We start from the raw sequence: 24987 nt of genomic DNA, 5'->3' as shown, positions 1-24987 counted from the left end.
AAACAACCCGCCACTGCTGACTGGGTAAACAATAAAGTTGAGTTTATCACTTATTATTTTCACACATTCCTATCTGGGCGTAACGAGGATACATTTTATTTATATTGATCCATTTAAAATCAGACATTTTAACATTTGAGTTATTCAAGTGTAGTACAAGCCTCTGGGCACATAAGGCTCCTAGTCTGTTTGCTGCCTCACACAACTGTTTGCAGTCTTGCATCTCTGTGGACACCTTGAACCTCTGAAATTGTTCTGTATCTTTATAGTAATCTTGTCCTTTGTGGGTTTTTTTTCTTTGTGGTCATTTTGCATCTCTTGTCACCGATTGGCTTCTTTCTAGTCATTTTGTATGTTTGTGGTTGTTTTTTTTGTCTGTCGTTGTTTTGTGTCTCTTTGCAGTCATTTCGTGTCTTTCTGTGGTCCTATACAACTCTTTTTGTCATTTTGCACTTCTTTGTTGTTATTTGATTGACTTTCCAACAAGAAATACTAACAATTACTTCAAACAGGCTAGATCTTGCTAGATCCAATCAGTAATCCATCCATTACTGTTGGTTCTCATTAGTTTGTCTCTGCATTCACCTCCTGTTTGCATCATAAGATGCTGAACATTGCGATATAAGCCTCAACCAAGGACTGCAAAATTAGCTGACACACATACCTGATATTAAGCTTTGATTTAACCCATGATTTAAATTTTATACAAAAATATTTCTATATATGATTTATCCCATAATTGGTAAACACTGCTTAAAGATAACTACCAATTTTATAGATTCTATTTGTTGGAAAAGTAGTGGTTCTTTTACCAAACACTACATTTAATGTTAGAAAATGGTAGAATCTCAAAGGCTACATGGTGCACAAAAAAGTAATTGGGTTCTCAAAGGCCATCTCTATCAATGCTTTCCCAAAGTATGACTTCATCACTTCAAACCTATCAGAACTAATTCTGTGGCATTATTTAGACATGTATTTAGCTTCATGGATTTGCCAAGTGTTGATGTTAAGACTGTTGTATTCTGAATGTATTATTTCTAACACTGATATGAGTAGACATTTTGCCTGAGATGTTTTATAAAGGCAACAAAGAATTCTGTTAACATGTAAATAAAGTTTATTTTCTGTGTTTGGCAAAAGCTATAAAAAAATATTTTTAACCATTAAAAAAATAAACATGCACACTCAACAAAACACTAAAATTTTAACAACAAATCAACAAACAAGAAAATGTGTCTGGGAATAATTGACAAAGTTAACTTAATAAGACTATTTCACAACCGAGTATTGCATACTGAAATAAACTCTGCACGACAATTAGTTTGACTGTAACTAAAGAGAGTAATGATTCAGAACATACCCCAGACTCTGACACTAAATAATAGTTACTCTAAATTAATGGTTCTATTGCCTCTGTTTTATTTTTCTCATCCACTGGATCATTTCCTTCCGTTTCTTGTTGTTTTTCATCCAGTTTAATGTCCTGCTCTTCTGCCTCCTCTTTTTTCTCCTCCTCCTTATCAGCAGCAGTCATTGTAGCTTCATTCTCTTCAGCTTCATTGTTTTCCTCCTCTTGTTGATCCACCTCCATCACAAGATTTTCTGTCATCATAGTGCCCTCTCCATCATCACTGTTATCCATATGCTCCTCTTCTTGGTTACTGATCAATGTATCCACTGACGGAGGTTGCCAATAATCATATAGCTTGCCCTAAGGGATGAGAATATAGAAAATGAGAATCATAAACTTGTTGATTTTGATTGGAAGACTTTTAATAATGGAGCCTATATCAAGTGACTGCTGTCATTATCTATTAGAAGATTAAGTAAAAAAAAAAAAAAAGATGTAAATAAAGAATTCATGAATGTGTGTAACAACTGTACATGGAGAGGCCTGGTCCTCTGAAGCAGCATCTGCCACTTGGTGTAGATCCTGGCCACTAGATCTTTTACCTGGAGGAAGAGGAGGAAGGTAGGGGCTGTCAAATAGATAACATACTGCACAACAGAGCACAGGGTAATTTGAATGATTGATTGAAACAAAGTCAGCAATGACTTATTATGTCAAGTTACAAATACAATCACACAAAAATTTTCCACTACAAGCTGAGCTACTGCATATTCAGCAGAAAAGAGCTGTGCGTTGTTAGCACCATAAACATTGTGGTGCTACAGAGGCAGGCCTACAAATCATATTCTCCAGACATAAAGGAACATGTTTGGTCCAAAAAAACAAAACAAAAACATTTCAGTGAAAATGAAATGCAAAATGGACCATTCCAACTGAAATTGCAATTACATATCACAATCACAATATCTTACCACAATAATTGCAATATGATTTTTTTGCATATCGTGCAGCCCTAATAGGTATTTTTCAGCGTTTATAATGTTTTTTGTGGACAGTGTTATTCCTGTAAGGTTGTGTCCTTTTATCAAAATACCAAGGCTCTGGTCTCCAAGAAATTGAAAAGTTTAGGCAGTACTGCTTATCCTGTAATTTGGTGGAAATTCTGCTTCAAAATTGAGAGGAAGAAGCACATATATAAGAACACTGTGCAAACTTATCAATTATGACCTGAACTCTGGCTGTAACAGCATTAATTTAATGACACATCTACACAATAAGTACAATATAGTCTCTCAGTATGGTGTTAGTCCAGATGAGCATCAGGCAAATGACTCAAACAGCTTTTACCTGAGAGTTAACAATGACTTTGTTTGGATTTTTGTGAAAAAGGTATGAACTTTAACCAAATGACCTTATGATTGACTTTTCATCAGCATTCAACACAATCCATCTCAGGAGATTCTTTCTAATTGTAATATAAATGTAACTGGTTGGAATTAAATTTTATATTGTTCATGAGGGCACAGTCATTGTAAAAGGTCCAGTAATGTTCACCATCAAATGTCCCAATCACAAAATTTGCATCTGGATCTACATCAAAAATTCACACAGATACACACAAATAACTGAAGTTCCTTTTGAAATCATATTCACCTTGCTCCGGTAAAGACATTTCTCGCTCTCTCTGATGTCACACTTGACATGCGTTTCCAGCTCATAGCACAGAGAAAGTAGCTGCTCCTGAGAGCCAGAAAAGAACAAGAGGTAAGTCAATATTAACATCCAGGCAAAAGGCTATCACCACTCACACATTTAAGACCCTTAGTTCCCCTAAAATGACCAGAAAGAATAGGAAAGAATTTAGGAAAAATCATACCTTCTGATGTGCTGGGAAGAACTGAAAATTGGAAGCTTCATTTGCTAAGGTCAGGAGACTATAGCAGAGGTAGTAGGACTGAAACATAAATAAATGGAAAGACATTTGCATCAGAAAACCCCCCTAGAAAATGTACAAATATGAAAACAAGATATATGAAAAAAAAGACAAGAAAAATCTAAAATGAATTTTGGGTTGGAACATTTTGAAGCTAAAGGCATTAAGTCTGTGCTCACCTGTTGGTCTAGGATGGCCATGTCCTCTTCTTTATCTTTCTGATTCCTCAGCATGCTTCGGAGAAGGGTGGACGGTTGCATACAGGGCAGGTATGGCCTTAGCAAGGAGAGCTAAGCACGGCACCAAACATTCATTACATTGCAATAAACATTTAATGATTCTGAAAAAGCTGTAAAGAGTACCTTCACATATTTCAAGTGCTGGCATCTAAAGGTAACTTTAAGTTTAGATTACACTGAAGCAGATTACCTGAAACTCTTTTTCTGCAGGTCTGTAAGTGCAATTTCCATCTAACAGCTTAGAGATCATGGACAGGCTCAAGTGTCGGCGCAGCTGCCTTTACAAAAAACAAAATTAATACTTTTAATGGTAACTATTATAAAAACAAAATAAAAAGTCTAATCTAAAAAACAATATTGAAAAAATAATCGAGACAAGCTTAGACACAAAGGAGAAAAATAAAAAGACTTACTTTCCACGTGTGTTGTCAGGCAGCAGTTGAACCACAAGGCACATGTTGTGGTGGTCATCTGTCAGATCAGTAAGGGCCAGACAGATTCTGGGCAGCTAAAGAGATTTTAAAATAAACTCACAAGAGGCAACAGGACTATAATAATAATGTAGATTTTAAATCATAAATGACACTGGGATTTAAAGGCCAAATAAAACAGCATATGATAATATAAACTGTGAATCCGTCTGAAATTTCTGCAGGTCAAAGATTCAGAGGTACATATGCACTGACCATAGTGTCCCAGTCCCTGATGTTGTTGACAATCTTATACTGTAGCGGATACAGTTCCACACTTGACTCGAGGATGAGCCGTGTGTCCAGGGCCACCCTTCCCACCACAGCTAACAGCAACAGCAGCTCGTCGTCACTGTACGCCCGTGGACACAGACCCATACAGTAAGACAGGTACTACACAAGAGAAAAAAAAAAGAAAAAGAGAAAAAGTAGTGAACGATCTGAAAGGTGAACACACATGAGGGCTAACTGTTCCTAACAGACATCTGTTTCCTATTACATCTCACCTTCAAGATGTTGTTGCAGTTGTGTTCAGGGAATGTGCTCTGTTCCTTCTTACTTGAGGGACTGTCACTTTTGATATATATGTCCTCCCTACACAAACACAGAAATTCAGCTTCATGGAATTAAACTCAAATAATCTCAAATATTTTTTTTTTTTTTTTTTTAAAAAGGGAGCAAAATGTGATCCTTCACACAAGAATGCTACTTACAACAAATCTCCTTCTGTGAACGGAGGCTGCAGATTCTCAAAAGGGAAGAGAGTAACAAACGCAACTCCCATATTCATCAGGACCAGTGTCACATCAGCCAAACTGGGAACCCAAACTTTAAACTGCTGGCTTCCATTTTTCACTGAGGAAGTATGCACACAGAAAAAAAATTGTTAATATGTCTAAACAAGTGAGGAAATATCAAAAGCTTGAGGATGAGGAGAACACTGACCTATCTGATAAGCAGCAGTGCAGGCGATGTCACAGAGGGCCTGTAGTATCTTTTCGGATACCATCCTCTCACTATGGACTGACATCATCTGACAAGATCAACAAATAATAACTGCCAATGTTCAGACATTTGGACAAAAATAACCACTAACATGCTACAGGTGTGTGTGGGGCCTACCTTGAAAAGGAAACGGGTAACCTGAGTTGGACAGGGCGAGCAACAGTCGTAAGCTTCCTGGAACAATCCAATATTTACATGTAATCTCAGTTGAGCAGGACTGGACCTGATAAAAGGGGAGTGAAAGTGGAGAGAGAAATATTAGAGGAATTAATTATTCAGAAAAGCTGACAGTCTAAAGCTTTGTTAATGGCCAGTAGAAGCTGATATGTTAAAAGAAAATACCACAGTACAAAGTGCTGGATGGAGCTAGCAACATAATAATGATTTGTCTTTACTGTGTGGAGGCTAAGAACGTAGTTTGTGATGAAAGTAGCCGATTAGTTTTCAGGACAACTTCCTCAGGACAACAATGTTGGTCAATGGTAAATTTTTAGCTGATGCTCAAAAGGTCAGAATCAAAATGATTGGGAAAATAAATAAATTAAATGATTCTGCATATCAAACTTAAGTCTTTTTGTCAAGATATGTTGCTATAAACTTTCACATGTAGGCCTACACATAGAGCACAGCTCACCAAAGAAGTGTTTTCTGTGCTGTCCCCTGTGGGTTGACCATGCATTGTCTGAGCTGCAGTGTATCCTGGTTGAAGATCTGGCCAAATTTCTCCAAGTTGAACACGACTTCTCCTGGAGGCACTTCCCTGATTGCATTGGACATCAGCGAGTAGCGCTGCAGGAATTCCCTTAGAAACAAATAACAACAATATAGTCATGTGTGATATGACAATATATATCGCAGCATGGATGCAAATATGGACAGGAAATTTGCATGAAGGCAACATAAACAAACATGGAGAGTAAACGTGGCATAGAGTTCGTAATTCTGAACAGGAGAAGGAGCCCGACCACCCAAGATAGAACAAGGAGCTCATACCTAAAAGATGGGCTACTTCTGTCACATGGATGTAATTTAGTTATGAAAAGACTGATCAGAAAACTGTACTTTGCAAATTATTCCACAACAACTCCCTCAAATTCTGTGACCTATGCAAGAATCATGTCGAACTCAAGGTTTCAAACCCTTCTTCAACATTAGATTCCAGGACTTTTCAGGGACTTTCCAGGTCCAAATCACTCAAATACAAGCAGCATAGTGAGAGACACGGATCAAAGTTAATTACGGTTACATTAAAAATTTTTAAAGTGAGATCTAGCAGGCTTTACAGTTGCTCACACAAAAATTAAAAGAGAAAGAGGCTTGAATGTGCATGTGCAGACAGTGGCACATAGCCTTATTACTAATGTTAAGCCAATAATAATAATATTAATATCAATAATAAATTTGCAAAGAATATCTAAATTCAAGCACTTTTAAAGCCCCATGTTTATTTATATCTATTTTTAAAAAAACTTTCAAGGATATCAAGGATTTGTGGGAATTCTGCAAACAGTGCGAAGAGAGTCTAAGGAAGAGAGACACAAAGGTACAGTTGAGTGCTCAAACTAAACCCCACTCAGACGTTGCAAGAGGCTTTTGCCTGTAGCACACCATATGGCAAAGAATCACAACGATGGAAGGAGATGACGGCTACTGTTGCAACATACACAGTAGAGAAACAGTATGAGTAACGAGTATTGATTTGAGCTTTTGGTCATATCGCATAGCCCTACAATCAAACATAAAAATGCAGATCACTGTTAACTACTGTGCATGGACTGTGTCCCACTGACAAGGTATAATGTGTCAATATGCAGTTCTGCATGTCTTACTGTTGTTCAGTGGAGATGCCCTCCTCCTGGTTCTCCTCAGCCTCCTCATATTCAGCTATCCTTAAAAGGTCCTCTTTACATGCCGTTAGAAGCTGTGTCTCAATCTCTTTAGCTCTATAGATATAAAGAATGTGGAGAAAGTTAACTCCTCTAATATACACCTACTGTGGCTCAAATTAAAAAGGTAATTAGTGGGAGTGAAAATTTCTGAATAATATACTTTTTATTGGTGTTTATTTCCTTCAGCATCTGATCAAGGTTGTTCTTATAAAGGCCTGGCTTTGTGGTGGGTGGCAATGGCTGCTGTGGGAAATAACAGATGAAATATAAGATCCAAACAGAAACACAGTTGAGTTTTACATGTCCTTTAGCTCAGCGAGTTGATTATCAGACATTCATAACTTTACGTAGAATAAAGACAAGCCCTTTGGAGCTTACAGTTTTTAAGTGGCTGCTGCAATGTCCAGGTGTACTAGGCTCTGAGAAGGCTCCCTTCTCCGGTGTATCTGGAGGCTTAGTAACATGCTCCATCATCTCCTGCAAGGAAAGCAGCTGCTCCTCCTCACTGCTATGTGAGCTCTGGGTTAGATCAAAATCTAATGCAAAGCTCAGGCCAAGATCAAGTTCCACATCTATGGGATCCTCTTCATTCACCTGCTTTCTACTAACTTCACTGGCCTGTATCCCCAGTGCTGGAGACTGAGAACAATGGGATGTAGAAGTTTGTTCAGAGGCAGCCGTGTTGGTCTCTAGAGTCACTTTGTTAGGAAGGCGAGATGCATGTTTATCATCAGATTTAACACTCTCTTCCTTAAGCTGCCGACCTGAGGAAGTGATGGGACTGTTTTTGAGTTCCCTGTTTTTAGAGTAAGGGGGCTTTATATTTTCAAGGTTTACCCGCTCTAAAGTTACAGTTAGTATGGGGATTTGTGGGTTACCTGTTGAGGAAGAAATAGCAGTGTCCACTGCATAAGGAGAACCAGTTACTTTGGAGTTTGGAGTTTTCTGACATGAGGATCCAGTAACTGGAGTACTGGAGCTGGACGCAGTGCTAGGTGAACAACTTTTCTCTGAGGTGGACGATTTAATCGTTCCCCCATCTGTCTTTGACTTTGTAGTCTTATGAGCAGGACTGACTACATAAGTCATGGGATCAGGGGTGAAGAGCTCATCTGTATCATCAGGGATTACTACAGGTCTTCTTGGGCGGGCAGTTTTACTCCGTTCTGCCTTACGACAGCTCAGAGGACCTGAATTTGGTTTTAAGGCTGATTTGGGAGTGCTGCTGTCCGTCTTTCTGCTCTCCTCCACCTGATTACCTCTGCTCAGGGTCTTGGCCGGTAAGACAGAGGTACTAGGGTGAGTATGACCACAGTGGTGGCTGCCCAGCTGACTATGAGGTAAGCTACTAGTGTCCCTCTGGGGAACATCAGTGGATAAAGTGCTTGATTTACTCCTTTTATCGTTTTCCTCACTTATTTTCTTCACACTTTCTTCAACAGTCTTTGAAGGTGATTTTAACTCTTTTATCTTCACAATATGATTATGAGTGGAATTAATATATGCCTGCTTTGCCCCCACTGATGGTCGTCTCTTTATGCAAGGTTTGGGTGACAGTGATGCACAGGATGACTGGGCAGGTTTAAATGTGGACGACAGTTCCAAGCATGTTGACTGGCCACATGCCGGCTCCAAGCACAGATGGCTATCAGTGGTTTCAGGTGGCAGTTCCAAGACTGAAGGCTGGCTTGATGACGACACTAGTGAAGTGCTGACTGAGCTGCAAACAGTGGGTTTTGGTGTCTGTGCTTTGCCAGAGTTTGTACCCTGAAGACACATTTTCTTGGCATTGTCATCAGAGACCTCAAACTCCCTGCACCTCTTCTGTGATGAGCAATTCAAGTCCACTGTTGATGACAGAAAAAGGCATAAATAATAATTTCCTTTTATCATCATTTCAGTCATTAAAGAAAACAAATATTTGATGGTTGTAGAATTCCATATCAAAGAATTTGCTGCTTTTCTGTATGTAATGTTTTAGTAAATTGATGCTCTTTGGCCTTTAGAGTGTTGGTCAGACAAAACAACATATTTGATGACATCTTGGGATGTAGAAAACTGTGACAGACAAATTTCACTATTCCTTAATGTTTTACAAATCAAACAATTATATAATAATCAGCAGATAACTCAATGAAAATAACCATTAGCTGCAGACCTGATATGTGCCAATTCAAGATTTCAAAATCAAAAAAGATCGATACAACTGCAGAGCCAACAAGATGACAGACTGCAGATTTTTGAATAAGAAGTGGATAAGTAGAAAAATTAGTTGTCAGAATCTGCATGCGACCTGCACAAAAAAAATAAATAAAAAAAATAAAAAATAAAACTATTTTGTAGGAGACAATGTGTACTGACCTATAGGCATCATATCTGAACGTATGATCCTAATAACTAGTGAAGGGGAAAAAAGCAAAAAGTCTGTGCATAAATTGAGTAGATGACAGTACTTTGACAGTATTACCTGGAATTGGCTTTTCACTTGAAGGTGTCCGTTTAAGTTGCTGGTCCTAAAAAACAAAGCAAAGTGACTCCTTAAGAAGCAGCTTCCCTTTAGTGAATTTTCAAGAGCAACGCAAGCATTGCTATGTATCCCATATAACTGAAGACAGAGCTTCACGTGGATCACTTGCTGAATTAAAAAACAACTAGCTGTTCCTGTTCACACCAGTATGTTTACAAGTGATCGGTTAAATAAATATCAATTGACTCATGAAACACCTAAAGAACAAATGCTCTTTAACTTATCCAAGACTGACCAACCAACCAGCTGTAGCCTGTTCCAGACCTCTAAATGATTGCTAACATGTCCAATAGGTCTTGTATTGTGTTTACTGGCTGCTGTGTCCCTAGCTTGAAAAACAACCAAGTCAATAAGAGCTTTTTAAGCAGGATTAAGAATGGGACATCATCTTCTTGTGACAGACACAGAAAAGTGGCAACAAATATTGATGAGATCAACAGATACGCATGTTGTTGTAAGCCTACTTACAAAAAGGTAAAAGACTTAAACTGTCATATTTCTTTGATCGACATGACATACATTAAGTTACCTGCGCCAAGCAAACTTATAGCAGCTTCTGTGTTTATTGAGGTTGGTGGAATGAATACATCCCTTCCTTATGATTGGTTAGCAACAAAATTTCCCCAGAAGAAAACAGCTAATATGACACTGATGTCCGACTGAATAAGGAGGTGAAACAAAATGTCAATCCAGTCTGTTTATAAGGCTAAATCAACTGCATCTTAGTTATAAAAACCCTATGCAAAGGCTGAGATCAAGACACCATTCTCTCCCCAAGTGAGCATTACTCTGCCTCCCACCATGTGAGATGGCCCTCAACCATGAGGAGACAAACAGCTCAAAATCTTTAACGAAAACCCTAAATGAATTTGATGCGTCACTTAACATATAACAAACTTTACCTGGTACGGTGCTACAGGGCTGTGCATGTGTAAACTGGAAGCACTAATTCTGTCCGAGGGCTGGGTACTCAGAGAAGGCTGGTAGCCTCGCCTGGAGCATTGGCTGTTACCAGGACTCAAGCACTCCGAGTCTGAGAGGTGCCGTGGGGAAACTTCTTGAGCTGCACTGGTGTTGAGTGATGGGGTCACAGGGGGCCTGTGCAGCTGGATGGTAGGTATGAGACTCCTCACATTGCTGGATTGAGCCTAACAGAGTACATACCACAACAACTCAGCATCACATGACTGCTGTAGTACAGATCATAAACAAGACACTAAACAAAACTAGGTTTCACTAATGGCCACATTAAAGAAGAGAAAACAATACCTTGTGTGATTCTTGACTTTTTGCTGTTACATCTTTACTTCCTGAATAAGACAAAGTGACCATGGGTTCCGTTACTTGATGTCCCCTTATGTGGAAGGACGGGGTGCGGTTGCTTAAATCCTTCATGAATTGTGGGGAAGCATGGTGACTGATACCGGGAGGCGAGGGCTGCAGCCTTTTCACTGAAGTATCAATGTAAGATTGGCTTCCTGGGACAAGTTGTGATGAGCAGAAAGAGTCTGAGTGTTGAGCAGAGTGCTGTGAGGGACCCAGTCTGTCCCTTGGTGTGTGATGGGGCCTATGTGTTGGGATTCCAACATTAGTTGGGCTGCCTACATTAAACTCTGTCGAACGGACTGGTCCCACGGCATGATGAGGTTGCCGTGGTGGACCCAATCTGTCCCTGTGGCACAACTCAGGGCTCTGAAGTGGCAACACTCTCCTTGGTGGTGGTAGAGAAAGCCGGTTAGGGACTTGAGAGGGCTTCATTGGAGTCTCCTGATTAAAAGATGAGAAATGAGGTAGCGATCGCTCCTGGAGTGCGAGGTCCTTCACTAAAACAAAGAGGAAACATGACAAAACATGCCATTGAGTGCTCATGTGTGAATAGGGATGAATATGTTGTCACTTCAGGGTCCATGATGCCTATAGCTGTGGCTCATCCATCAGTCATTTTGACAAATTCATGAATTTTCTTAATCCTACACATAGGGAAGTTTCATGTATTTAATCTTTTATACTTAATTATGGTGGCCCTGAGGTTCAAAACACAACATTTCACAACAACATTTCAGATACCGGAACTACTGGGTCAACACTTCTTGTTTGTGATTGGACAGAAATCAATTCCAAATGTATTCAATGGATGTGTTAATGTGGGTTGGTGCAACATTAGATCAGTCCTAATTCTTCCAAGCCTGCTTTCAGGATTCCACGGGACATTTTAATGTCAAATGTCAAAAGCATAGTCTTCTTAAAGCTGGCCGCCCAGCTAAACTGAGCAATCAGGGGAGAAGGGCCTTAGTAAGAACCTGACGGTCATTCTGGCTGAGCTCCAGAGATCCTGTGTGGAGATAGGAGAAACTTCCAGAAGGACAACCATCACTGCAGCACTCCACCGATCTGGGCTTTATTCAATTCAAAGCATGTTTGGAGGAAACCAGACATGACACGTTGAACTGGTTGGCACCTGAGCTAAATTTCAAGTGTCATAGCAAAGGGTCTGAATACTTATGTCAATATGATATTTCAGTTTTTCCTTTTTAACAAATTTACTAAAAATTCTAAAATTCTGTTTTCACTTTGTTGTTATGGGGTTTGGAGCTTAGGTTTATGAGGGGAAAATGTAATGTTTTGACTTTAGCTTAAAGCTGCAATATTGTGCACTTACAGAGCATTTTCTAGTCATATCGACTACTCAAGGTGCTTTACAGTGCTTGCCACATTCACCCACAGATACATATACATACACTGATGGAACAGCCACCAGGGGCAATCTGGGGTTCAGTATCTTGCCCAAGGATTCCCATTCTACCTCAAGTGCATATTAATGTCGTTAATTAAAGTATTCCATTTGGATTTCAATCTCCTGTTCCATGCTTTGAAACTCAGTTTAAAATTTGTCAAAGGACATTGCTAAGAGTAGTACACAACAGAAACAGGAAACCACATCGAACTGTTGCCAGGGACTTGGATACTTTCCAATCACATAAAATAATTGTTTGTCCCACCTTTACCATAATCTGAAATGTTGGTGTTTTGTGAAATGTCATTGTGTTTCCTGAAATGCTGTGTTTTGCACCTCAAGACCACCGTACTTAATGGATAGACTAATCAGTGAACTTACCTCCATAAAGACATTGAGACAAAAACTGATACAGGGCCAATCCAAATACTAATCCTGATAGCATATAATGAACTCAACTATACAGTGACTAAACATGTCCACTTGCTACAAACACAGGTAAAAAAAAAAGAAGAAAAAAGTCATTACTTATTTGCAAAATTTTAACATGTAAATACACAATTCTAATATTTGGTCTACACAAATCTGCATAAATGGCATGGATGAAATATAAGGAACACCTCCCATAATCCAGTTCAATTCAACAGCACCACAAAAACTGAACATTACAACATTCATGAAAGTAGGTTTTACAGCAAGGTTCTTGTATTTCAGGTGCATCCAATAAAAAACAACTTGCTATGCTTAAAAACTTACAATGTTGCTCCCTCCCTTACTAGCTACAGAATGAGTTAAAGTGAACAGCACATCGTAATGTAAAGTTAACTAAATACACAGTTTTTTTCCGAGACATAAACACATGACAACGCAGGACCCACCTTTACTCCTTGGGGAGAAATATTCTCCAAGTGTCCTGCAAGAAGGCCAGAGAGGGGCAACTGATGTTAAATTTGTCTCCAAAACAACAATAATGCAATTCAAATTCAGAATTGGAACTTAGTTACATTAAAGAACCAGTGTCGCAGAAACGTCAAACATAGCGAGGTGCCAACAAAAAGCAGACACCTGTCTGTCACTCTCTGTTTGCAACCACTCACAGCATGCAACGTTATCAACAGCACGAGTCCAGCAACAGCAAATGTTATGAAGCTTCGGGCAGTTATCTTTAACATATTGTTAAGCTGTGTCACTTGAAAATCTCAATCAAAAACTAACGTGACGTTAACAAAAGTAACACAACGATATTATAACGTATTAGCAGTGCTTATTCTAGCAAAAAGAAAAATAGCTAAGTAATGCTAGCCAGGAAACTCACATTAAAGACGTGTTTACATTTTTTTTAACATCATGGCAGTGTTATTAATTCTTTAACTTCATGTTGCTAGGCTCACTTTCAAAACAAACATTGACAGCCCTGCTCAAATCTTGAAGAGAAATTATAAGAGCGTTAGTCACAGTGCCTGGCTAATTTAGAATAAAATGTAATATTAGCAAGTCGTTGTTTCAGGAAGTGCCCTTTTAGCTAGCCGGCTAACGCGCTTTCAACTTAGCAATGGAGAGCAAACATAGTCCGTAGGTTTTCTTACCGAGTCTTCCCTTGATTTTCTTGTACCTTTCTCATTTTGAGGATTGGACAGGCTGTCCATAACCAGCGACAGCGACAACAACTGACTGTGTATGTGCTCCAATGTTAAAATCCTGTCAAGAATAACCCCTTCTCCCGCTTGCAATCGCACCGACCAACGTTTCACGCATTGCATTATGGAACTTGAAGTCCAGCTGTATGTTACTTTAAAGCGATATTCCATATATTTCACCAATTATGCTTCTTTTCATTGAAAATAAGTAGACAAACCATAGGGTTAAAGTTGATCATTTGTATATTTGATCAAATAAATAATATATTTGTAGAAAAAAGAACACACAAGTAATTAATATAAGAATAAATGAGTGAAAATGATTAAAGATATTTCCCATATTTAACAAACAAATTTTAGATTTTGTTCTCTTGTTAGTCCAAGAAGGGTTGTAAGCATTTCTTTAAAAATCTAATTTCTCACAATTGCAATACTACTTTAATCATACTGTTGATAACTACGCCTAACCATTAATACTACTTAGACTAAAAATGGTTAATGAAAAACTTGCCTAAACTTGGTCAGTAAGTAAATATGACTTAACTCAAGATAATGGTTTAACCAAAAGCTAGATTTGATATTAGTATGTAACTCTAATCACCAGAAAAAATATATTTAAGCATGATAACTATACAGTAGAGAATAAAAGATAAATGAAGACAAGGCAAGTCGAGCAGACACACAAGCATTAGATATGGCTACAAGTGCACATTTATTACATTTCAGTTTTCAGGGTACATTTAGCCAACAGAGGAATTTACATTTATTAAAGAAAATGGAACTACTTTAAGACATAATTGGATATTTCATTCACAGACTGCTTGCCTAAAACCACCACTGCTGCCTCACAATGCTGTGAGGCCAGATGTAGGCATTTACTATAGGAATAGGAGCTGGAGGCACATAAATACTAGGACACCAAGAGGCAAAGACAGACCAAAGATGGTCAAAGAGAGTAACAAATTTAGATGATTTATCTTCAGTTAATTATCCTTCACAGTGATATTGTGAACCTGGCAGAGTATAATCCAAATAATGGATTTATCTCTTATGCAGTGCAATACTGAAAGCAAAGTAGGGTTTGGCACCATTTCAATTGGAGAAATGTGGTGAAAAATACACAGTCAGACACAACACAGACAGCGACAACACACAAGGACACTGCAAATATACCATTCACAGGCAAAGACAAGGACTGTTTAGCAGCCCTGACTGTCCCATCCTGCTCTCAAGAGACTGTAAAAACGCATCCCTTTTTCAATGGAATGCATCAATTAAATGCTTTAACAAGTGAGATAAAAAATAAGTTGTGCACCCTTTGCAGTGGTCCCTTTTATGTCAACAGGTTTAAATTAAATTATAATAGACAGCAATATCCCTTAGTGATCTGAAAAATAATAATGGTGTCCAGTGCATTTGAAAAACAGTATCCCATATACTGTGAATTTGTATTCAGGTGAATGGGAAAGTGGTCTCAGACTGGGCAATCAGGGCAATATTAAAAGTTATAATATTAATTGACAATTTTAGCAAAAATTATTTACAATCTCTTGAGAACTATGACTCTTCGGGCCCTAACCATTCTCCATATACCATCTCTGCACTGTACAAGTAGAGTGAGGTTGCCTTTGACAACAATCTACAGTACACTCATCCAAAATAAATTAGGGTTTAGGAAAAAACACTAATCTGAGGCCAGTTGTCTGGTACAATCTATACCATCATACACAGAGAGGGCTTTACTATCACTTTACTTCTTGGCCTTTCCCTGAGCAGCCACAGCCTCCATGGCTTTGCGTACAGTCTCCTCGTCTCCCAGGAACTGCATTGGCTTTACAGGTTTCAGGTTTTTGTCGAGCTCGTAGAGGATGGGGATGCCTGTTGGCAGGTTCAGTTCCATGATGGCCTCATCTGACATTCCTGCAGGTGGAACATACAAACAGAACAGTTATATGATAGTAAGTGAATTTGCACGTTGCTGTGTTCAATAGACATGATATCACTAGATCACCACAACTGTTTGTGGCATTCATAATTTTTTACCAAGATTCTTGAAAATGTAGCATCATTGTGACAGCGTTTAATTAAATGAAAAATTGTATTTTAGAAAATTATTTGAATTTCCCTAATGTCAGACAATTATTAAAACTGAAGAACAAAAATTGTGACAAAGCAAATAGACCAAGCCAAAATAAATACATGTCTGTATAATCTTAAAGTCTGACAGTGTCACAATACAAAATATCCACAACTAAAAAATAAAATGATAAATTAAAGTACCATTCCTTAGATTATTTTAAGACAAATTACTGCACATTAGTCTTTACACCAGTTAATTCTCAATTAGCAAGTTATGTAAAATTCCTACCATTATTAAAAACATTAAATACTGAAGTAAAAGACTTGCATTGGGAGTTAAAATGAGCTATAACTGACCATCCCTGTGGCTTAGTAGTTAGACCATTGACCATGAACCACAATGTCTCCAGCTGGGGACCTTTGCTGCATCTCCCTCATTCTCTATCATCTCTCTCTAATATCACTCTTTAATTAAGGTATAAGAATGTCGAAAACAAACTGAACACGTCTTGAAAAAGCAGCCCTCCATCACCTGCTGAGCAAGTGATGGGAATGATTGCCTAAAGGACACTAATCACAGTGCCACCCACCCTCCAGGTGCTTAACTATCCCCCTCAGGCTGTTTCCATGGGCAGCGATGAGCACCCTCTTCCCCCGTTTGATCTGAGGGGCGATCTCGTCGTTCCAGAAGGGCAGCGCTCGTGCGATGGTGTCCTTAAGGCTCTCACAGGAAGGAAGCTGCTGTTCAGTCAGGCCTGCATAGCGACGATCCTGAAGGGAAGACAATCACCATGTAAACAGACCAGAATAAAAACAGGTGAGAATTGCTTGATCTCTTTAATCTTCTTCAGAAAGTTATTGTACACTTGTTTGTGAACAGAGAGGCCCTGCTGCAAGCTAGCAGTTTGTGTCATGTTAGAGTGATTCTGAATATAAATAAATGCTCCAATGTGAGGTGTATTTGAGTGAAGAGTAAAGCTGTCTATGGGACAGCTACTTTTGTGTGATTCTTATATCACTATCAACTTGTTGGTGATCACTTTTTGCCTTAGTTTTGATAGCCACTGCAGACCAGTACAGGGTTATTAAACCTTACGTCTGACTGTCAGTGCAGACAGACATGATCAGTTCGTTTCTCCCTTGACTGAACTTTGAACCTGAACCTTCCAGAACTCATTTTTTCCAGTCATACATTAACTCACTTTGGACATACTATTAGGTAATAGCATTAGCAAATAGTAAGGGACTACATCTCTAATATATCTATCAGATTTCATTTGCACTGTTGTATGTTTAAGGCATTTGGATATTCAAGCTAACCGTGCTGCAAATAAAACAACAGAGACACATGACCTTAAATCCATTGTTTCCACTCCAGTCATTTCTGCTGATTTCATTCATTCGTGGAGACACGGTTTACTGCCTGACTGCAGAGATCTGTTATAGTCATGCCTCCTCTTTGTTATTCCTGTGTGGACTTAGTTGATCAGGATAGTCAAACCATTTCTTTCCCAACAGGCCAACAAAGCTCCTTGGTTCTGTGAATGTACTGTAGATATCATATCTTACCTTGCTGATGATAGTGTAGAAGTCATGGTCTGGGCCCATGGGGGGAGGAGGAATATCAAACGAACGCCTCCAGATCTTCACCTGAGCCTCTCCATGCTTGGCAGCAGTCTCTGCCTTGTTCAGCCCTGTTAGGCCTCCGTAGTGGCGCTCATTGAGCCGCCAGGTCCGATGCACTGGCACCCACATCTGGTCAATGCCGTCCAGGACCAGCCACAGTGTCCTGATGGCCCGCTTCAGCACGGAGGTGTAGCAAATGTCAAACTCAAAACCGGCATCTAATAGAGTGAGAGACACAGGAGTTAAATACATTTTGACTGCAACTGTGAAAAGATAATTCCACTTGAATACTGTGACTGTTTCTTTCAGCCTTGTTTAGTTAGTTAATTCCCCCACACTGCCCTGATGGAACAAGGCTGCACTTGTTGCATCAAAAATCATTTGTAAATGATACCATGAAGAGGGTGAAGATAAAAAGCAACTGAGTCTCAAGCTTTTCTGGAAATACGAGTTACATTTAGCACTGCAGCTAACAACTGTTTTCCTTATCAATTAATCTGATTATTTTCTCAATTAATCAATTCATTGTTTAGTCTATGGAATGTAATATAAAAAATAGTGCATTTTCAACTGATTATCAAAATAGTTGTTGCTCAATTTTATTTCAATCCACTCACTGCTGAATGAACTAATGCTTTCAGCTCTAGCTACACTGCAGCCTGGTTTATGGAAGCTACTAGAGGGCCCACGGTCTGTTTATTTCTCTTCTGTGATTCCTCCCCGTACTCCTGCTAAATAAGAACAAGCCAGATGCGTGATGCACATTAAACATAATGCATCCAAAAAATACAAGTTGCTTTGCTCGAGGGATACACAGATACACTTTCTATGAGAGGTCTCCCTCCGCGCAGGCTACTGTCGCGAGTGACAGGTTCAACAGGGAAACCACATGAAGGCATCACTTCTGCACGTTTGCACGTCCTCGTATTCACATATTTCCGACGCGCTCGGGGGGGCGGTCTGTGGTCTGATGCAGAGGCGATTATGTAATCGTAGCCGTGCATTGGCCTCTACAGCACGTCGGAGATATTACAGTGGATGGTGAGAGAAAACAAAGTGGACTGCTCACCTTTCAGGGCCAGTCCTCCTCGCTTCGCCTCCTTTTCCCCGGTTTCGCTCAAATCAGCGTCAAACCAGCCGCAGAAGCGATTCTCCTGGTTCCAGTTGCTCTCTCCGTGGCGAATCAGCACTAATTTGTAGGCAGCCATGGTATGTGATAATATATCGCTTATATGAACGAACTGAACAGTTTTTTAAAGATGGATGCTGGTGAGGTTCAATTGACAACTTCCCCAACCAGAGAAGCAGACAGGTCCACTCGTTACTGTCAAACCGGTGAGGACTTTTATAACGTGGATTGGTTACTCCCACAGTTCCTGGTTTTTACATCCAATGAGATTCCGCTAAAGTACGTCATTTTTTTTTCAATCTCTCCACCAATGACAGCGGTGGGCGTGAGTGACAGAGACTGTTCTTGACCTTCATTATATCCATTGTACTTTATTGACTTTCATTGTGTCTATCTATCTATGTTCACGTGATATAAGAATTCCATTGACAAACTAGACATATAAACATCAAAGTAACTACTTAATTACTTCTTATTACTTACAACAAATTGTTACATTATCACAATGATATTTGATTTGATAATTTGCATCACAGTTATATAAATCAGTGAAGATGGGGCTTTAGACTTTTCTTAATTCCATTGTGACCCTTCAAGGATGCACAGTATAGAGACACAGATTTAGGAAGACAAAAGAAACAGACAAAAAAAAAAAGCTTTCTAACTGCTCCATGAAAACTTTCTGTGATTAAATTTCTGCATCTTCTCTCTGTGTGTCTTCATCCAACTGCTTTTCTTTCTTTCTTCCATCTCTAGATGGTGAACTTGATGGTTGAACCATTCAACTATAACTGTTATATGTAGTATAGCATATTACCTATAATAAAATTACACATGACCAGCAGTAGCACCATATTAGTGTAACGGTCATGAAATGTGACTTTAGAGCAGTACTAAAGAAACCAAGAGGCGACGAGACCCAGTGTGTTTGCAAGACAGGAGACAATTTAAAATAAGAAAAGTGGGCTGATGAGGGAGGAGGGGATGTGACTCAGTTAAATCTTACAAAGCACTGTAAGTGGTTGATTTGTTGCAGAAAGAGGCAGGTTTGTGGAGACAGGTTCATTACTTAGATTTTTTTAGTATGGGATGAAGTGTGTGTTCACAGTGTGAACAGTGTGTTTAGGGGGCAAATAAGCAAAACAAACATGTTGAATCAATTAACTTATCTGTAAAGACTGTGTTTTGTTTGACCCTATGTCGCCACCCAGTGGGTAAATAAAACCATTGTTTACAATCTTGAGCTGCAAGAAATGATGTACATTGGATTACTATCTGGACATCTGTGCAATAACTAGCTACAGACTTGTTGGAATTCTCTAGCAGTCAGAGCCACGAAGTCCACCAGAAACCGTCTGTGACTTACATTTGGTTTGGATATCCTGTTTTTTTCTTCTTTCAAATTTTCTTCAGAACTTTGAACATTGTTATTTTGACTTAATTTTGCTTCTGTTACTACCTTTGCATAATTCAGACAATGCATTGTAAATGAAATTTAATATATTAATGCAAATAGTTTTAGTTTTACAATGTCATGATTTAAGACACATGTTCTGATTTTATGAGTAGAATAAATTGAGGGGCAATGCAGCTTGAGGTGCCTCTGGCTGCACTCAAAAAAGTGCTGGTTGTTTCTGTGAACACATTGTTAGGTTCATAATTCTGGGTTGATTTGGGTACAATGTGCACACTTTTGGGTTGTTCATCCTGGGTCATTAGCTGTTGGGTTACTTTGACCCAGCTGCTCCTAATTCTCCCACTCGATTTCGTGCAACACATATTTTCGCATTAACCGTCAACATTGTCGTGCACGAACTAAATGGGCGCCGTTCATTGAACGTACCGATTTTTGGTGAACTGGACGTATGCGTTTGCAACCAATGAACATGAACGTCAGCATTGTTCACCCTGGCAACGGTTAATAATGCTCATGCACCAGCAACCTCAACCTAACCAGCGACGGATTTGAGATTACACATGCAATTGAAGCATCGGACCAGTCTCTTGAGGTATCTGCAAGTGACTGATGAAATCATTAAGAAAGGGTAAGAGTAAGACCAACAGTCAACAGCCGCAAAGTTCCTCCATCTAAGTCGACCTCACATCATTTACACATAAAAAATACATTGGTTTTTCTCGTCTTTTAAAAGTTATCTCTATCCATGACTCTGTGGTAGCATGCAGTAATCCATTATCTTGTGAAGTTGTAAAGACCTCTGGCTGAGGATGGACGGGTAGTGTCCAAGCTGCTGCTGAAGTCTTGATTTTTTAACGCAACATCGTCTGACAAAATCACCAAACACATAGGTTAAAGACAAAGAGTGTGCTGTGTTTTCGGCTATATTTATTTTATAAATGATCGCTCAGAGAAAAGGTTAGAAGTGGCAGAATAGCTTTCTTATTTTGTGTCTCACACAGAGCACAACTTCTCTCTGGGATCCACAGACAGTTTCCAACTACTGTTTTTCCTCAAAAAGTGAACACAGAGTTTATTAACCTCAATTGCAGAATGTGACAGGCCTTTATTTGAGGCAGTTTCGTATTAGAGACAGGTCTTTATTTTTTTAATGCTCTCTGTTTGTCATGTACAATTTGTCATAGTGATATTTTAGGACTAAGCCTCCTTTTGAGTCCCTCCTCTGTTGTGTTTAAGTTACTGCATTCCATATACAAACTCAACAGTTCCTGTAATCATTTCAAATTAAAAGCCCTTAGCGTTTCAGTGGACAGAAACCCTTTATTTCTTAACAGGTTACGGCTGCCTCATTATTGACTAAAATATTATACTTAGTCTCATGAAGTGGGACAGTTAAACTTTCAAGCATAATTAAAATGCTAATACTGTAATGATGTATTTTTTTAATAACTGATGAAAATATATAATTATATACAAATATTTATATATAAATATATATTGGCTTACAGGAAATTACAAACATACTCAAGAGAAAGAGCAGAAAAGAGAAAAATAAAATATGAATTAAATCAGAGTAAAGGGAAGAGGGAAACCTATCCATTATCATCATGTTCATCTGAAGCAATGTCAGTTTCTGGCGATGACAGGATCAGCTATCAGTCTTGCAGGTGTTAAGAACTTTTTATGTCTTGGAGTTTGTACTTGCAAAGATAAAATGATGTACTGTTCAAATAACAAATGCATCCAGTGCAGTTATGTAGTGGCATCCTCCAAGGTGACAAAAGTATCATAAATAAACCGTTTGACAGCAGCTGCACATTCGTTAGAAAACTGTATTTTGTATTTATATTGTGAACAGATCCATCAAACCAGATCCAGAAGTTACTGCTCAGATACTTAAAGCCAACAAAGCTTTATTTATCTTTCAATTATTTGCATCTGATTTTATTGATGGTCTGTTTGTAAATTTTTCAAGTCATGATGAGAATGGCTCCCAATGTGTAGAAATTATTTAATAGTGTATATGTTTTGGTGAAAGTTGGTGGATCAGGACACAAATAAAATCTAAACCTGGTGGTGATATTACAGCTGAGTTGAATCTGTTATTTGTCCTTGTATGAAACTGCAGTTACATGTCAGATAAGTTCCATCAGCTGCAGCATCCAATCACTAACAGATTTCTAATGAAAGTGCATGTCCGTCTGCTCAAGTCTAGACTGATAGGACCAAAAGGCCAAAGACTAAACTGTGTCACAAAGTAAAATATTGACTTGCTAAATATATTGTGATGGCAGCTAGAACAGTGGAAAAGCAGGTTTCAATAGGCTGATGAAAGTGTCTGACTGTGTGTAGCGTCTCTGAATAGAAACATTTTTCAAAAACATCGCTGCCTCAGCTTAATGCAGAATGCAGGGGAGATGTGGAAAAGCAGCTTTACACACTTTGCCACCACTGCTATCATGAGCCTAATTAAAGTGCATTCAGAAAAGATTCAGATCCCTTCCTTTTTTTCACATTACCTCATAATGACAGAGTGAAAACAGAATTTTAGAATGTGAATTTGCAAATGTATTAAAAAGGAAAAACTGAAAACTGAAACTGGTATTGAGTGTTGATTACTGAGGGGTAAATGTATGTAAACAAAATACCAGTGTTATTATTATTAGTAGTAGTCATAGTATTATTATTATTATTATTATATAAAAGAATCAAGGTAATGAGACAGGAAATATCAGTGTAGTGTGTATGGGTTCTAAGTTACCCAGCAATAGAGTTAATTTCAGTCACTAGGTTGGGTCAAATGAACAATCCAGCATTCTGGGTTAAATACTAAAACCCAGCACTTGGTTGAACCAACCCAGCGTGTGTTCTGTCCCGTAGTTACCTAATGGTGAGGTTAATGTTGGGTTATTTTTTCACCTTGCAGTTTTTTGATTGTTTTGCTTCACAACCGCATTGAGGTGTAACAGAGAGGAGTTGGGCTCCTGTGTGTTAAAACTGTGGGAAAAGTGTTTCTGGGAATCAGTTCAGAGCCATGTGAGCTATTATCAAGAACTTCATGATCCACATTTGGAAAGAATGTTTGTTTTACTTCCCAGTTTGTGTCCGCTTGCACTGCACACTAAAGATGCAGCGTTCGTAAAGAGTTTTCCTTTCCGAGAGTGGCTCACTGTGGATTTTAGTCATGGGGATTACGCATCACTTCTAATTCCGTCTTTAAAAGTTTAAAGAATGACAGGTGATTAATGATATACGTGTTGCTAACGTAATTTGCGAGTAAATGTCAAGAATCATAAAATGTCAGACAGGAAATGAGTGAATTCATCCACCCAGTGACCAAAAACTATTCCCCCTCTGTTTCCGTCTAGCTTTCTCAGACTCATTCACTCTGTAACACACTCTCAACATCTTGGCTAAGGATTGGCAGAATGAAGGAAGCTGTGGTATTTTCAAGGCTCTATAAATAGCTATCATCATTTCTCACCACTGGCTGCCATTGCCTTCACACAACACATGAACACTGTGCCCATTCAGAAGTATCGTCTGGGTGAAAGCGGAATGTGGAATCAGTAATCCCAGTCACCATGTTAGGAAACTATAAACTGGCAAATGTCAGAGGCAAACTACAGGGCCTGCACGCCTCAAACACTACCGATCTATGCCTTTACGCAAACAGGAAATTTCAATCTCAAATTCCTCTTTATGTAAGGCGTTTTTGCACATCTTCCCCTCTCTTTTTTCCCCCTGCACATTCACTTGTTCTGTCAGTCTCCATCTGTTTTCCCTGCCCCTCTTTCCCTCTCCTCTACAGTGGAATGTGCATCTCAGCAGTATCTGATGAAAGTGTGGTTAACAGAGCGCTGCTGTGTGCATTTGTCTGTGTTTTCATGTTTCATGTGCGCACATGTTGCCTCCCAAATCAGATGGGAGACAAGAACTGTCGGCAGGAAAAGAGTCAGACGCTCTTGGGAAGGATAGGGTACTTCCTCTGGGAATCACCCACACGAATTCCAGGTGGATAATTTCCAGTGGAAGTGCTCTGTCCTAAGAAAGACTGGGCTCTTCCAGTCCTGGATTATGGCTGAGTGGGCTCCAACCAACCAAGTATACACACCTGGTTCAGTGAAAAAGTGTGGGTATTTTTTTAAACATTAAAATTTCCTGTTGAATAATGCTGAGCTTGTGCAAAATACCCACAAATATAAAGGATAGCAAGTCTGTCTTAAAATAATAGTGTCACTGACACAATGTAAGAGATCGGAGACAATCCTTGTTCTGTTGAAAAAAAGTATTCCAAAGTTCAGCTAAGGCTCTTATAAGGTTAAAGCAGAAATTCAGACCCAGAGGGTATCCTCCAAAGTCAGTCTTTTTAGAGCAACATTCCCTTGTGTTTCTTCAGACCATGTTTCCTTGCTGTGCTTCGGTGGAGGGATAGTAACACAAAGAGGAACTCATGTACAAAAAAGCAATCCTGTAACTTTCAAAATTACTCATCTGATTTGACCAGCTCAAACTGCTTGAGTTGGGCTGCTCATATTAGCTTCTAGTGGAACTTCAGAGAGTATTGTTGCACATAAGGACTGAAGATTTTGTTTCCCATCACTTATATTGGAAGCACATTAGGAACAGATTTCTTGTGCATATCCTTACGTCAGTATTATTTTGACAGACTTGAGAAAAGGTGGACTTATCTTTTAAGAGCATGTGTCGTCTTTTGTTTGTTTTGTTTTTTGAGAACATTTCGACAAGTGTGTCATGTATGTTGTCTATGACAGAAACAAATCAATTCTTATAATGATACAATTTAAAAAAAGATAAAGTGGAGAATAATAGAAGATTTGCGCAGTTTATTTTAGCAAGAAGACCTCAACTGATTTCCTTTGATGACAACCATCTGGCCTTGTAAAATAGATCTGAGCAAAATATGTTTTCCCGACCAGCTCCATTG

The 24987-nt window shown here is 38.9% G+C and overlaps 2 protein-coding genes across 2 annotated transcripts; both read right to left on the bottom strand.

Annotated features, from left to right (window-relative positions):
• Positions 1–1097: 1097 nt before the first annotated feature.
• On the bottom strand, positions 1098–13896 carry slf2 (SMC5/6 complex localization factor 2). The gene is made up of 21 exons (XM_023405796.2): positions 13738–13896; positions 13030–13064; positions 10687–11240; positions 10320–10565; positions 9358–9403; positions 7269–8737; positions 7051–7133; positions 6831–6944; positions 5636–5803; positions 5119–5224; positions 4942–5029; positions 4710–4851; positions 4503–4590; positions 4213–4389; positions 3940–4034; positions 3717–3804; positions 3467–3577; positions 3231–3308; positions 3008–3094; positions 1888–1956; positions 1098–1714 (listed from the first exon to the last, which is right to left on the bottom strand). The coding sequence occupies exons 1-21, from the start codon at positions 13770–13772 to the stop codon at positions 1394–1396; spliced, it is 4200 nt and encodes a 1399-aa protein (XP_023261564.1). The 5' UTR covers positions 13773–13896; the 3' UTR covers positions 1098–1393.
• Positions 13897–14481: 585 nt separating this feature from the next.
• LOC111654699 (phosphoglycerate mutase 1-like) lies at positions 14482–18825 on the bottom strand. The gene is made up of 4 exons (XM_023405818.2): positions 18563–18825; positions 17437–17711; positions 16458–16638; positions 14482–15708 (listed from the first exon to the last, which is right to left on the bottom strand). The coding sequence occupies exons 1-4, from the start codon at positions 18699–18701 to the stop codon at positions 15539–15541; spliced, it is 765 nt and encodes a 254-aa protein (XP_023261586.1). The 5' UTR covers positions 18702–18825; the 3' UTR covers positions 14482–15538.
• Positions 18826–24987: the final 6162 nt, after the last annotated feature.

This window comes from Seriola lalandi, unplaced genomic scaffold (assembly GCF_002814215.2).
Source record: "Seriola lalandi dorsalis isolate HSWRI2012SDOR001 ecotype SW California unplaced genomic scaffold, Sedor1 jcf7180002054285, whole genome shotgun sequence".
Taxonomy (NCBI): domain Eukaryota; kingdom Metazoa; phylum Chordata; class Actinopteri; order Carangiformes; family Carangidae; genus Seriola; species Seriola lalandi.
The sequence above is the reverse complement of the archived record's forward strand: the minus strand, read 5'-3'. Positions and strand labels throughout refer to the sequence as shown.

Coding starts and splice junctions, on each gene's coding strand:
- slf2 (XM_023405796.2), bottom strand. CDS start 13,772: ATGAGAAAGGTACAAGAAAATCAAGGGAAGACTCG. Junction 13,065..13,737: donor GAAAATCAAGGGAAGACTCG/GTAAGAAAACCT, acceptor GCCTTCTTGCAG/GACACTTGGAGAATATTTCT. Junction 3,805..3,939: donor CCTGACAACACACGTGGAAA/GTAAGTCTTTTT, acceptor TTTTTTGTAAAG/GCAGCTGCGCCGACACTTGA.
- LOC111654699 (XM_023405818.2), bottom strand. CDS start 18,701: ATGGCTGCCTACAAATTAGTGCTGATTCGCCACGGAGAGAGCAACTGG. Junction 17,712..18,562: donor AGGAGGACTGGCCCTGAAAG/GTGAGCAGTCCA, acceptor TCACTCTATTAG/ATGCCGGTTTTGAGTTTGAC. Junction 15,709..16,457: donor GATAGTTAAGCACCTGGAGG/GTGGGTGGCACT, acceptor TTCCACCTGCAG/GAATGTCAGATGAGGCCATC.